At 42.7% G+C, this 13,927-nt stretch overlaps 1 protein-coding gene across 4 annotated transcripts in view; it reads left to right on the forward strand.

Moving 5' to 3' along the window:
- Positions 1-2,390: 2,390 nt before the first annotated feature.
- Positions 2,391-13,927, forward strand: part of RAD9B (RAD9 checkpoint clamp component B) — a 36,109-nt gene continuing 24,572 nt past the window's right edge. For 2 of the 4 annotated variants that reach the window (XM_025401231.1, XM_025401230.1), the window contains exons 1-5: positions 2,391-2,654; positions 4,071-4,141; positions 5,851-6,006; positions 6,511-6,625; positions 13,060-13,159. In XM_025401231.1, coding sequence (XP_025257016.1) covers positions 2,609-2,654; positions 4,071-4,141; positions 5,851-6,006; positions 6,511-6,625; positions 13,060-13,159 — 488 coding nt within the window. In that variant the 5' untranslated portion in view covers positions 2,391-2,608. Of the gene's footprint in view, positions 2,711-4,070; positions 4,142-5,850; positions 6,007-6,510; positions 6,626-11,686; positions 11,844-13,059; positions 13,160-13,927 lie in introns of all 4 variants that reach the window. The other 2 variants (XM_025401233.1, XM_025401232.1) reach the window with 2 other exon arrangements.

Below are 13,927 nucleotides of genomic sequence, written 5' to 3' on the forward strand. Positions count from 1 at the left end.
CAACAAAAAAATCAAAAAAAGGAGAACAAAAAACCCATACCAAATGAGCAAACAATTGTTAATGATTTCTGAGTGTTATGAAAGAAAATGTTAAAAATCAGCTGTGCTCAAAACAATACCAAAAGAAACATTTGCTTTATTTTTGAACATGACAAACACACTTTTTAATAAATTTGTCTTGTCAATTTTTTCTATTTTTCTTAATCTTGTTCTGTACATTGACTTCCATCTCTGTTTTCCATTCTGTTTAGATTTTTATAAGGTTTTATAAAATAATGAATTTAGATTTCTACAAGACATTGTGGAAAATTTATCATCAGTAATAGCTTAAAGACTAACATTTTCTGGATTCTTAGGGTCTAATTGTTCAAGTATACGGATTTTAATTATCTTACATTCAAAATTCTAGTAGCTGGAAAATTATGCTGCAGCTAGGTGATCTTTTGTAGCTGATGCAACACAGCACCATGAATACATTATCAAGTGATGAACAAATCAACTAAAGGTGAAGACAAAATAATAAAAACAAATACATTTATCCAGGTAAAACTGGACCTTTCCCACACCTGAATTTGCTGCCCACAGACTCTGGACACTGTACTGAGTGTTGAACGTCTGCATCCTTTGCCAAATAAAATGCTTTTAATCATTAAAGAACTGGCTAATGCTAAATTTTTCCCAGTTCTATTTCATACGAAAAATGATGTTCCAGTACAACTACCCTAAATAAGAGGGCTCACCTTTCAAACAACTTAAGAAACATTAATATTTTGAAACCATGGCAAGTAATTATGTCTTCTCCCATGGATAGGTGTCTCGAAATTACTGTAAACTGGATTACTTTAAATTGGAGTCTGTTTAGAAGCAAAAATTATAAGCGAGATTAAAGATTTTAAAGACGCATGCACCATAAATCTTTGGCTGCCACGTCTGTAAGTCCCCTCTTGAAAAGGCTGCTTGTCATGCAATAGTAATAATCTTAAAAATGCATGGTTTCTTTGGTTTCCTTGTAAAAATAAAGAAGAATGTAATAAATGTCTATAAGAGGTAGACGTCCCTTTACAGCCAACCTCCATCAACACAAATATGAAGATAATCACAGCTCCATTTCAAACAACTGACTTTTTAAGAGTCAAAGGCACCTTTGAAAATATGATTACAGGCCGGGCACGGTGGCTCACGCCTGTAACCCAGCACTTTGGGAGGCCGAGGCGGGTGGATCACCTGAGGTCGGGAGTTAGAGACCAGCCTGACCAACACGGTGAAACCCCGTCTCTACTAAAAATACAAAAATTTAGCCGGGCATGGTGGTGGGCGCTTGTAATCCCAGATACTCGGGAGACTGAGGCAGGAGCTGAGGCTTTAATCTGGGCGGCAGAGGTTGCAGTGAGCCGAGATCGCGGCACTGCACTCTACTCTGGGCGACAGAGCGAGACTCCATCTCAAAAAAAAAAAAGAAGAAAAATACGATTACAGCTATAAGCCCTCTCTAGTAGAGGCCCCCAATTTTTATGTAGGAAGGTCTGAGGGGCACCAACCTACTGGGGGTGAAGGGGTGATTGCTTGAAGGTGGCTGGAGACTAGGCAAGTCTCCAACACCGGCATTCTCCCCAGAAAAAAATGTATATATTCATAAAAATTTCCTAACAATTTCAAGGAGTTCACACATCATTAAGGAATCCTACCCTAAAGGGGCGTAGCAACCCGTGGAAAGTAGTTCCAGCAACTGCAAGCGCCAAATCCCGCCCTCTGAGCGCACACCTGTTCATTTCAATGGCAGCTGGATGTTATTTCAGGGGCGAAGAGGGTCGTTTATTCCCTTTCTCTAGATGGGAAACTTAAACGGGTACGAAATTCTGCTCGCTACTTCCCGTTCTGCATTCGAGAGGCCAGCTTCCACCACTACACCCCAACCAGCGGGAGATGCTTTTTGCGGGAAAGGAGTAGGAAACGTCTGGAAACAGAGGAGGACCGTGCCCCTATCCCCGGAACACTCGAGGTATAGAATCAGTGGCCTTCCCTGGCTCGGGAGTGCGGGTCTCGTGACAGGTCGGGCAGCTTAGATGGGCCTTTTTACTCCTTGGATGGCCTCTGGCCCCTTGGGGCCGGGATACGAGACCTAGGCCAGCCGCACCCAGAGGTGGCCGCTCCCTTCCTTCCCTAGCCCTCTTCCTGGGCCTTTCCCAGGCCAGCGCGTGGGCCCTGACGCCGAGACCTCCGGGATTTCCCAATCCCTCCTCCTGGGACTCCCCACAGCTCCCAACAACGCAGCACCCCAGCCGAGAGCCAGGCCTCTGTCGCCACAGCTGCAACCCTCACCATCCTGTCACCGGGCTCCGCTCAGTCACCACCACCGCCGCCGCCCTCTTCCTCAGGCTCCTCGGCGACCCGCCTACTTAACCGCAACCAATGAGCACAGAGGGCGACAGAAACTGCCGTACGGAGGCCCGCACGGGCCCTTCCCCGCTGTAAAGCAGTTTGGGAACTTGTGGAGGCGGGGTGGTGGAGTGCAGAGACAAGATCGCGAAGCTTCGAAAAGCGCGGGCAACATCCGGGCACCTGGGCCGTCGAGCTGAGGCGCGCCTTCCGGGCCTGCTTTTTAGAGCGTATGGCAGCCATGCTGAAGTGCGTGATGAGCGGCAGTCAGGTGAAAGGTGGAGCGGCCTTTGTTGTCTTCCCATTTAGCAGAGGGAAAAGCAGACGTTAATAGGTCGTCCCTACCGTCGTCTAATTTTTCCTCTTTGCCTTTATGTGCAAGGACTGAGGACGCACGCCCTGGCCACAGTCCCACCCACTTAAGGTCCTGTTAGCTTCTGAGGGGAGCATGCGGACCCATCTCGTGTTACTTAAAGGCAGATGTAATATGGGTGGTATCCGGGAAATAGGGTTGTACCATGGGGCCACAAACTCGGGAAGCTGAGGACTGCATGGGGAGGAGTTGAGATAAAAAAATAATGCTTGGACAGTAAAAGTATTTTTTGTGCCAAGAGAAAAGCATTAACCTGTGTGTTTTTTTTTCCCCCAGATTCTACCATTTTTAAAAATGTTTGACCTTGGAAAAATCACTAAATCTCTTTGGGGCTCGGTCTCTAAAACCGAAACGGGTGTAATGAGCACCTTCGTCACAGAGTTTGTTTGGAGTCAGTGAAATGGAAATGCATGTAAAGAGCCCAGTAATAGCTGGAATGTACAAAAACTATTAGTATTGTAAACCGCGCTTTCAAAATGGAAATTAGGCCGGGCGCCTTGGCTCACGCCTGTAATCCCAGCACTTTGGGAGGCCAAAGCGGGTGAATCACCTTAGGTCGGGAGTTCGAGACCATCCTGGCTAAGACGATGAAACCCCGTCTCTACTAAAAATACAAAAATTAGCCGGGTACGGGGTAGGCTCCTATAATCCCAGCTACTTGGAAGGCTGAGGTGAGAGGATCGATTGAGCCTGGGAGGTCGAGGCCTGCCGTGAGTTGAGCTCGCGTCACTGCACTCCAGCCTGGGTGTCAAGAGTGAGACTCTCTCAAAAAAAAAAAAAAAAATGAACATTAACAGTGTCATACGGGATCAGACTAGTGTGTTTTCCCGCCCTAAATGTGTTTTGTGGTGGGGAAGTCTGGCTACCCTCAAACATCAGAGATGTATGTTGAATACCCCTGATTTCTCACTCATGACTTGTTGTGACTTCGATATCAAGCTATTAAAACCTCTTCAGATTATCTTCTCCATGCACTGTTTTCACAGTTTTTTGGGGAGTCAAATACATTTATCTAAATCAACTTGTAAAATATATTAGTATGGAAACTGGTTTGCCACAGTAGCTCCATGTAACACTGTAAACATATAGAAGGATGAATTTCGGTCAGTTTTATCATTTCACATACTACAAATTTATTGAGCCCTTTCTATGTGTCTGGCATTTTGCCAAGGGTATACTGTATAAAAGTAATATAGCATTAGTCTATAAGATACTGTTCTTTTTGAATTTCTCCAGTCCTCTGAATGCTGAACTAGTCTTGTGATTTGTTTTCATTGTTAGAGGGAAAGAATATAAGCATCACCTTTCTTTTTCTCCATAGTATTTGGGAAAGCAGTTCAAGCTCTATCACGAATTAGTGACGAGCTCTGGCTAGACCCATCTAAAAAAGGTGTAAGTAAGAAAGTTAATAGATCATGTATTAAGGCAAGAGGAGGTGTTTAAAGATCCCAGTCCAGATTGAATGTTAACTGGGAAATCCAGAAGTTGTAATTATCCCTTTCACTGTTTATCTTTATTTTACATATCCGAATATACTTAGAGCATAGTAAAGTTGAAAATATGCGGATAAGCTTGATGAATTTAAACTGGAAGTCACAAGCTGGTAGTCAAGAAACTGGCTACGGTCTGCAGGAATGTTTGTTGGCCTGTACTGTTTTTGTTTTTTTTTTTTTTAATTTGAAATAATTTCCAACATTTAAAAATTGAGGCCGGGCGCAGTGGCTCACGCCTGTAATCTCAGCACTTTGGGAGGCCGAGGTGGGTGGATTACCTGAGGTCAGGAGTTCGAGACTAGCCTAGCCCACATGGTGAAACTCCGTCTCTACTAAAAATATAAAAATTAGCCTGGCATGGTGGTGGGCACCTGTAATCCCAGATACTCGGGTGGCTGAGGTGGGAGAATTGCTTGAACCCAGCAGATGGAGGTTGCAGTGAGTGAACTGACATGGTGCCACTGCACTCCAGCCTGGGCAACAGAGTGAGACTCTGTCCCCCCTCTCAAAAAAATGAGAGAGTCCAATTTTTCCTGCTTCTCATGAAAATTCAGAAGACCTGACAGTTTTGGGACTGCATTCATTCCCAAGTGGAAGTAGTTGGCTGAAACTGAATAATGGTTTCCTCCCTTAGACAAGGTGTGAGACCACCAATATGCTGTAACTCCCTTATGTATTGCCTTCTGCCATTTCACACATTAAGGTTAAGGCCCATGACTGGGTGTGGTAGTTCACAAATGTAATTCCAGCACTTTGGGAGGCCGAGATGGGAGGGTCACTTGAGCCCAGGAGTTCGAGACCAGCCTGAGCAACAAAGCAAGACCTTACCTGTCTCTACAAAAAATTTTTAAAAATTAGTCCGGTGAGGTGTTGTGTGCCTGTAGTCCCAGCTACTTGGGAGGCTGAGAGGAGGGAGGATTGGTTGAGGTCAGGTGTTTGGAGGCTGCAGTGGTACCATTGCACTCCAGCCTGGCCAACAGGCTATTTTTTTTTTTTTTTTGAAAAAGTCAAAAAATTAAAAGAAAGTTAAGGGCACTGTAGGCATTTACTATTTTATGTTTTCAGCATGCAAACTTTTAGATTTAACATGTATATGTATTCAATATAACAGATATACATATATGTATACACCTATATATACATATGTAGAGATATATACATGTATGTACACCTATATATGTATATATAGGTGTATAATAAATGAACAGACTTGTCCTGAATGTCATTTAAACTATCAAGTATATAATATAGGTTATGTCCTGTATATATATAGGTGTACATGTATGTATATATATGCAAATTCAATACAGACTGTATAGGGCAGTCCATAATTAACATTCCATGTTCTTATTTGAACACATTTAACTGTGATGTTAAACATAATGAAATTTTCTGAATCAAGCTATTATTTAAAGAAAGTTTATTTTCTCCTACATTTTTTTAAAATAAAAAAATAGAGGTGAGGTCTTGCTCTGTTGTCCAGGCTGGTCTCAGACTCCTGGCTTCAAGCCATCCTCCTGCCTTGGCTTCCCAAAGTGCTCGGATTACAGGTTCATGGGAGCCACCGTGCCCAACCTCTCCTAAATAGTTTTTATCTTATTTTTCTAGCTTGCTCTACGATGTGTGAATTCTTCTCGGTCAGCATATGGATGTGTCCTGTTCTCTCCTGTGTTTTTTCAACATTATCAATGGTCAGCTTTAGTGAAAATGAGTGAAAATGAACTTGACACAACACTGAATTTAAAATGCAAATTAGGAATGAAGGTAAATATAAGTGGCCCTGATTTTCTCTTATTCTGTAGAAATATTCATTATATAGGACATAATCTGTATTCTATACTTAATAGTTTAAATGGCATTCAGGACAAATCTGTTCATTATTACTATTATTTTTGAGACAGAGTCTCACTTTGTTACCTAGGCTGGAGTGCAGTCGTGCAATCTTGGCTCACTGCAACCTCCTCCTCCCAGTTTCAAGAGATTCTCATGCCTCAGCCTCCCGAGTAGCTGGGATTATAGGCTTGCACCACCATGCCACGCTAATTTTTGTATTTTTAATAGAGATGAGGGTTTCGCCATGTTGGCCAGGCTGGTCTTGAACTCCTGACCTCAAGTGATCTGCCCACCTTGGCCTCCCAAAGTGCTGGGATTACAGGCGTGAGCCACCGCACCTGGCCAAGTCTGTTCATTTATGAATGCGTATACTTTTGTTTTTAAAATGAATCAACGGTGTTAAGTATGTATTTAATATGTATACTTCTGTTACAGTCAATTTTGCCCATCTTTAGATGTGTGAATTCCCTTGAAAGAAATATAGAGAAGTGCAAAATATTCACCAGATCTGACAAATGCAAAGTAGTTATTCAATTCTTCTACAGACATGGTAGGTATAATTAAAAGTGGTTTAAAATACTGTGTTTTTTTCTCAATAGTTTTCATGTTTCGAACATTGATATTTCATGTCAAGACTTCTCATTACATTATTGCTTAGAGTGTGTGTAGTTAAGTGGTAGGGCAGTTTGAAGTATTATCCTTTTTTTTTTTTTTTGAGATGAGGTCTTGCTCAGTTGCCAAGGCTGGAGTACAGTGCTGCCACCTTAGCTCACTGCAACCTCCACTTCATGGGTTCAAGCAGTTCTCCCGCCTCAGCCTCCCAAGTAGCTGGGTTTACAGGGACCTGCCATCATGCCCAGCTAATTTTTGTATTTTTAGTAGAGACGAGGTTTCACCATGTTGGCCAGGGTGATCACGAACTCCTGGCCTCAGGTGATCTGCCTGCCTGCCTCAGCCTCCCAGAGTGTTGGGATTACAGGCGTGAGCCACTGCACCTGGCCTGAAGTATTATCTTCCCTGTCACTGTAGAAATATTGTAAGATGATTGGTATTTCTTTTTTTGAGTTGTCAGTGGCATAAGCTTTGCCTGCATACAGCCTAATTTTTTCAAATATCTATATGAATTCAAACAGTTGGTTGTTCTAAAATTTACTAGCTGCTTGATTTTATATATATATATATATATATATATATATTTTTTTTTTAAATTTTGAGATGGAGTTTTGCTCCTGTTGCCCAGGCTAGAGTGCAATGGCACGATCTTGGCTCACTGTAACCTCCATCTCCCAGGTTCAAGCGATTCTCCTGCCTCAGCCTCCTGAGTAGGTAGGATTACAGGCATGCTCTACCACACCTGGCTAATTTTGTATTTTTAGTAGAGACGAGGTTTTTTTTTTTTTTGAGACGGACTCTTGCTCTGTCGCCCAGGCTGGAGTGCAGTGGCGCGATCTCGGCTCACTGCAAGCTCCGCCTTCCGCGTTCATGCCATTCTCCTGCCTCAGCCTCCCGATTAGCTGGGACTACAGGCGCCTGCCACCATGCCCGGCTAATTTTTTGTATTTTTTAGTAGAGACAGGGTTTCACTGTGTTAGCCAGGATGGTCTCGATCTCCTGACCTTGTGATCCGCCCACCTCTGCCTCCCAGAGTGCTGGGATTACAGGCGTGAGCCACCGCGCCCAGCCAGAGACAAGGTTTTACCATGTTGGTAAGGCTCGTCTCAAACTCCTGACCTCAGCTGATCCGCCTGCCTCAACCTCCCAAAGTGCTGGGATTACAGGTGTAAGCCACTGCTCCTGGCCATATTTCTTAATTTAATCTTTTTTTTTTTTTTTTTTTTGAGACGGAATCTCGCTCTGCCACCCAGGCTGGAGTGCAGTGGCCAGATCTCAGCTCACTGCAAGCTCCGCCTCCCGGGTTCACGCCATTCTCCTGCCTCAGCCTCCCGAGTTGCTGGGACTACAGGCGCCGGCCACCTCGCCCGGCTAGTTTTTTGTATTTTTTAGTAGAGACGGGGTTTCACCGTGTCAGCCAGGATGGTCTCCATCTCCTGACCTCATGATCCGCCCGTCTCGGCCTCCCAAAGTGCTGGGATTACAGGCTTGAGCCACCGCGCCCGGCCTCTTAATTTAATCTTACATTTATTATAATACATTTTTATTTCAGCATTTATTTATAGTCTTTAAATTGTTTCCTATAAAATACTAATAATTTAACATTATTTTTTTCTTTTTTGAACTTCAGTTCATTTAATAGCAGAATGATTCAAAGAGCATAATTAAAAGCATAGCAAACCTTGACATCACAAAGATGCGGGTGTAAATTCTTCTCCACTTCTTATTAGCTTTGGGACTGTGCATAAGCTCTCTGAATCTTCATTCCTTACTGTGAAGTGGAGATGATCTTGCCTACCCACAAGTTACAGAGTGATTGTGAGGATGAAGTGAGATCACATATGTAAAGTACATACCGCAGTACCTGCCCCAGAGGAGTACTTGATAGTGACCGCTGTTACTATAATTATCCTCTTCCCTTATCTCCAACTAGATTTTAGACAACCAAGTATTCAGTTTCTGGAAGTATCTCTCAAGTAGCTTGAATCATGTCCAATAAGTATTTGTGATTGGTTAATTATTTAATAGTTTTTGTAGGGTAGTTATATGATACTATGCTTTAGGTTACAAGTAACAGAAATAAAAACAGATGGTCCAACTCAAACTAGCTTAAAAAATAAGAAGTATTGGCTCATGTAAACAAGAAATTCAAAATTAGGTCACAGGCATTTTTTTTGTTTGTTTTTGTTCTTAATTTTTGTAGAGTCAGGGTCTCATCATGTTGCCCAGGCTGGTCTCAAACTCCTGGGCTCAAGCAATTCTCCTGCCTTGGCCTCCCAGAGTGCTGGAATTACAGGCATGAGCCATGGCCATGGTTTGATCCAGGGTGCAGCTTCTTTTCTTTTCTTTTTTTTTTTTTTTTTAAACAAAGTCTCACTCTGTCACCCAGGATGGAGCAGGATGAAGTGCAATGCAGTGGCGTGATCTTGGCTTACTACAGCCTTGACTTCCCAGACTCAGGTGATCCTCCTACTTCAGCCTCCTGAGTGGCTGGGATCACAGGAGTGTGCCACCATGCCTGGCTAATTTTTTTGTTTGTTTGTTTGTTTTTTTGTCTCGCTCTGTTGCCTAGGCTGGAGTGCAATGGCGCCATCTGGGCTCACTGCAAGCTCTGCCTCCTGGGTTCATGCCATTCTCCTGCCTCAGCCTCCAGAGTAGCTGGGACTACAGGCACCCAGTACCACGCCTGGCTAATTTTTTTGTATTTTTAGTAGAGATGGGGTTTCACCATGTTAGCCAGGATGGTCTCGATCTCCTGACCTCGTGATCTGCCCGCCTCGGCCTTCCAAAGTGCTGGAATTACAGGCATAAGTCACTATGCCCAGCCCTAATTTTTTATATTGTTTGTAGAGACACGGTTTCACCATGTTGCCTAGGCTGGTCTTGAACTCCTGGGCTCAAGCGGTCTGCTTGCCTCAGTCTCCCAAATTCTGGGATTACAGGAGTGAGCAAGTGCACCCACCACACCTGGCTAATTTTTTGTTTTCACACCTGGTTAATTTTTTTAAAAATGTTAGTAGATACAAAGTCTCACTATGTTTCTGAAGCTGGTCTCAAACTCCTGAGCCAGGCAGTCCTCCTGCCTCAGCCTCCTAATGTGCTGGAATTACCAGTGTGAGTCATCATGCCCAGCCTGGGAAGGCAGTCTAAGAGGAAGGAACAGTGTGAAAAAATACAGGTTGAGGGTGTCTAGTGTGTGCTTATAAGAAAAAGGGAAGAAAGCAAGAAGCAAGAATGGAGCATTGGGGATGACGAAAAGACACTTCTCAGTTTGTACATCCTCAGCAATACCAATATTCACTTGATTCAAATATTTGTTATACAGGTATAAACACACTTATATATGCATAGGTTATTTCTAAAGAGCACCTAAGAAACTGGTAGCAGTAGTTGCTTCTGTGGAGGTTTTGGGGTGGCAGGAGTCAGGGATGGAGGGTGACTCACTTTCACTGTTCTTTTATATCTTTTGCATTTTGTCCTATGTGCATCTATTACCTATTCCACCAAAAGTAACTTGAAAATATTTTTTAAATAGGTAAAATATGTCATCTTTTGAGCTTTGTGTCTTGCCAAAACAGCAGTCACAGCGATCCCTTTAAAATAGGTCATATTATGTCAGTTCAGTGCTCAGAACTCTCCAGTAGCTCCCCATTTTACCCAGGGTAAAAGTCAAAGATCTCAGAATGGCCTATAAGGTCCTCCATGATTCAGAAGCCCTGGCATGTTTCCTCCTCAGAGTGTATGCCCTGCTGCCTTGCCTATTGTTTTAGTCATTAATTTTCTTGCTATCTATCTCCCCTCTGTAAAATGTTAGCCCTGTGAAGACAGATTTTTGTCTGATTTGTTCTCTGCTAGTTCCAGCTCCTAAAATAGTTCCTTATATGGTAGATCACACACAAAAAAAATTGTCACAAATTATCTGCAGCCCCTCCCTTCAATACCTGGAGTATGTTTTCTCATTTTGAATTTCGGCCGGCCTTAGATTTGCTTTGATACCAGTAGAATGCACTGTAAGTGATATGTTTGAGTTCCAAGCTGAGTCCTGTCAGCTTCCACTGTTACCCTAAGAACCTTTCCACCAGCATGAGAACAAGCATGGAATGGCTTTCTGGAGGATGAAAAAAACAGGTGACAGGCCTTAGCCGTTTCAGTTGTCCCAGTTGAGGCCCCAGACATGAAAGTGAGGCCATCCTAGCTACCCCGTAGGGATACTGTGAGGATCAGAGAGAATGTATGTAATATGTATGCGACAGTTCCTGGCACATAGGTTCATTCTCATTATTGCTACCTCTCCTCTTCCTTTAAAAGGAAAATAATTCAGCCTGGGCAACATGGAGAAACCCTGTCTCTACCAAAAATACAAAAATTAGCTGGGTGTGGTAGAGTGTGCCTGTAGTCCCAGCCACTAGGGAGGCTGAGATGGGAGGATCACTTGAGCCTGGGAGTTGGAGGTTGCGCTGAGTTGAGATCACACCGCAACAGTCGAGACCCTGTCAAAAAAAAAAAGAGAAACTTTGAGGAAGGAAGGGAGGGAGGGAGGGAGGGAGGGAAAAGAAGGGAAGGAAAAGAAAATAGAATAGAATTAACAAACCAGATGTTGAAATCTGTCAAAAGTCCTTTTCAGAAATACCAGTCCTGGATGGAAGGTACTAAAAGAGAGTAATAGAGATATGATCTGTAGTCTGTAGTGATCTGCAATCACTATTTTACACACAATTTAAGAAACTACCTGTATTTTGGAGATTTCTCAAAAAACTAAAAATAGAACTACCATACGGTACAGCAGTCCCACTACTGAGTATTTATCCAAAGGAAAAATAAATAAATATATCAAAGAAATACCTACATCCCTGTGTTTATTGCAGCACCATTTATAATAGCAAAGCTATGGAATCAACCTAAGTGTCTATTAGTGGACTAATGGATAAAGAAAATGTAGTATATATATACAATTGAATACTATTTGGCCATAAAAATAATGAAATCTTGCCATTTGCAGCAATGTGGATGGAACTAGAGGTCATTATGTTAAGTGAAATGAGCCAGGCATAGAAAGACAAGTATTACATGTTCTCACAATGTGGACACTAAAAAAGTTATTCTCATGGAGGTAGAGAGTAGAATGGTAGATACCAGAGGCTGGGAATGGTGTGTGGGTGAGTATGAAGAGAGATTGGTTAGTGGGTACAAACATACAGTCAGGTAGAAGTAATGAGTTCTAATGTTGGGTATCAGAGTAGGGTGACCATAAGTTAGCATCAGTGTATTCTGTGTTTCAACATAGCTAGGACAGAGGACTTAAAATGTTCTTAACACATAGAAATGGTAAATATTTGAGGTGATGCACACCCCAAATATCCTGGCTTGATAATTACACAGTCTATGCATGTAACCAAATATCTGTCACATGTACCCCATACATTTTTTCTTTTTTCTTTTTTTTTATTTTGAGACAGAGTCTCACTGTGTTGCCAGGCTGGAGTGCAGTGGTGTGATCTCAGCTCACTGCAACTTCTGCCTCCCAGGTTCAAGTGATTCTCCTGCCTCAGCCTCCTGAATAGCTGGGATTACAGACACGTGCCACCACACCTGACTAGTTTTTTGTATTTTAGTAGAGATGGCGTTTCACCATGTTGGCCAGGATGGTCTCTATCTCCTGACCTCATGATCCACCCACCTCAGCCTCCCAAAGTGCTGGGATTACATGCGTGAGCCACCGCGACTGGCCCTTTTTGTTTTGTTTTGTTTTTCTTTTTGAGACAGAGCTGCACTCCACCCAGGCTGGAGTGTACAGTGGCATGATCTTGGCCCACGGCAACCTCCACCTCCCAGGTGCAAGCAATTCTTGTGCCTCAGCCTCCCAGGTAGCTGGGATTGCAGGCATGCACCACCATGCCTGACTGATTTTTGTATTTTTAGTAGAGACAGGGTTATGCCATGTTGACCAGGCTGGTTTTGAACTCCTGGCCTCAATTGATCCACCCTCCTTGGCCTCCCAAAGTGCTGGGATTACAGGCATGAACCAACGTGCCTGGCCACATGTACCCCATAAATATTTTAAAATGCCATGTATCAATAAAAATATACTAACAACAACAAAAAAAAGGAGGAGGAGGAGGGAACTGCCTGTATTTCAAAGGAATTTGGGAACTCTCCTGCCTGATTGGTCAGAAGGTATGACATATTGCTAGGTGTCCACTAGGGAGCGATAAACACATTTAATTAAGGAATAGTGCTTCTCCAAGGTATATGCACTTGCCAGATGGTAGATGTTACTTTATTACTTTTAATTCGGCTGTGAAACTTAAAGACTTCTTTAATTTGTTAATTTTGTACTTAAAGTTATTAAGAGATGGCTTTATTCTTTTTAAGGTATTAAAAGGACTCATAATATATGTTTTCAAGAAAGTCAGCCTTTGCAAGTTATTTTTGACAAGAATGTTTGTACTAATACACTAATGATTCAACCAAGGTAATGAGTTCTCTGTTGTCAATTTTTTTTCCCCTGAATACAGTATGATCATGGAGTGAAGAATCAGTGCCCTAGAGCTTTTCAGTCAGTAAATTTTTTTTTTTGGATACAGAGTCTCCCTCTGTCGCCCAGGCTGCAGTTCAGTGGTATGATCTCAGCTCATTGCAAGCTCCGCCTCCCAGGTTCACGCCAGTCTCCTGCCTTAGCCTCCTGAGTAGCTGGGACTACAGGCACCCGCCACCGCGCCCAGCTAATTTTTTTGTATTTTTAGTAGAGACGGGGTTTCACCATGTTAGCCAGGATGGTCTTGATCTCCTGACCTCGTGATCCACCTGCCTCGGCCCCTCAAAGTGCTAGGATTGCAGGCGTGATCCCACCACCACGCCCGGCCAGAACATTTTTTTTTTTAAGCTAAAGTTTGACTTGGAGAAATCACCATACAGGGACAAGAGGAAACTTTGATAAAGATAATAGTGGATAATAACTAATGGTAGCAATAATAATTTAGCGACCCAAGAAAGTTCTAAAAACACCCCATCAGTGACTTTCTATATCAAGTTGCATTTATATGATTCCTTTCTGAATCTTAGAACACAGAACTTGAGGAAATTTTAACATTTTTTATGTGAAATGATTTTGGCCCTAAGTATTAACAGTTTTTTCCTCTAGATAGTGTGACATATTTGTCTTGAAATTTGAAAATTGGAACTTGTTATTTGAAAGTGCATCCAGTTTTCAGTTTAGCTGTAGCATTAAACATTAACATTA

Source organism: Theropithecus gelada, chromosome 11 (genome assembly GCF_003255815.1).
Source record: "Theropithecus gelada isolate Dixy chromosome 11, Tgel_1.0, whole genome shotgun sequence".
In the NCBI taxonomy this organism is placed as follows: Eukaryota; Metazoa; Chordata; class Mammalia; order Primates; family Cercopithecidae; genus Theropithecus; species Theropithecus gelada.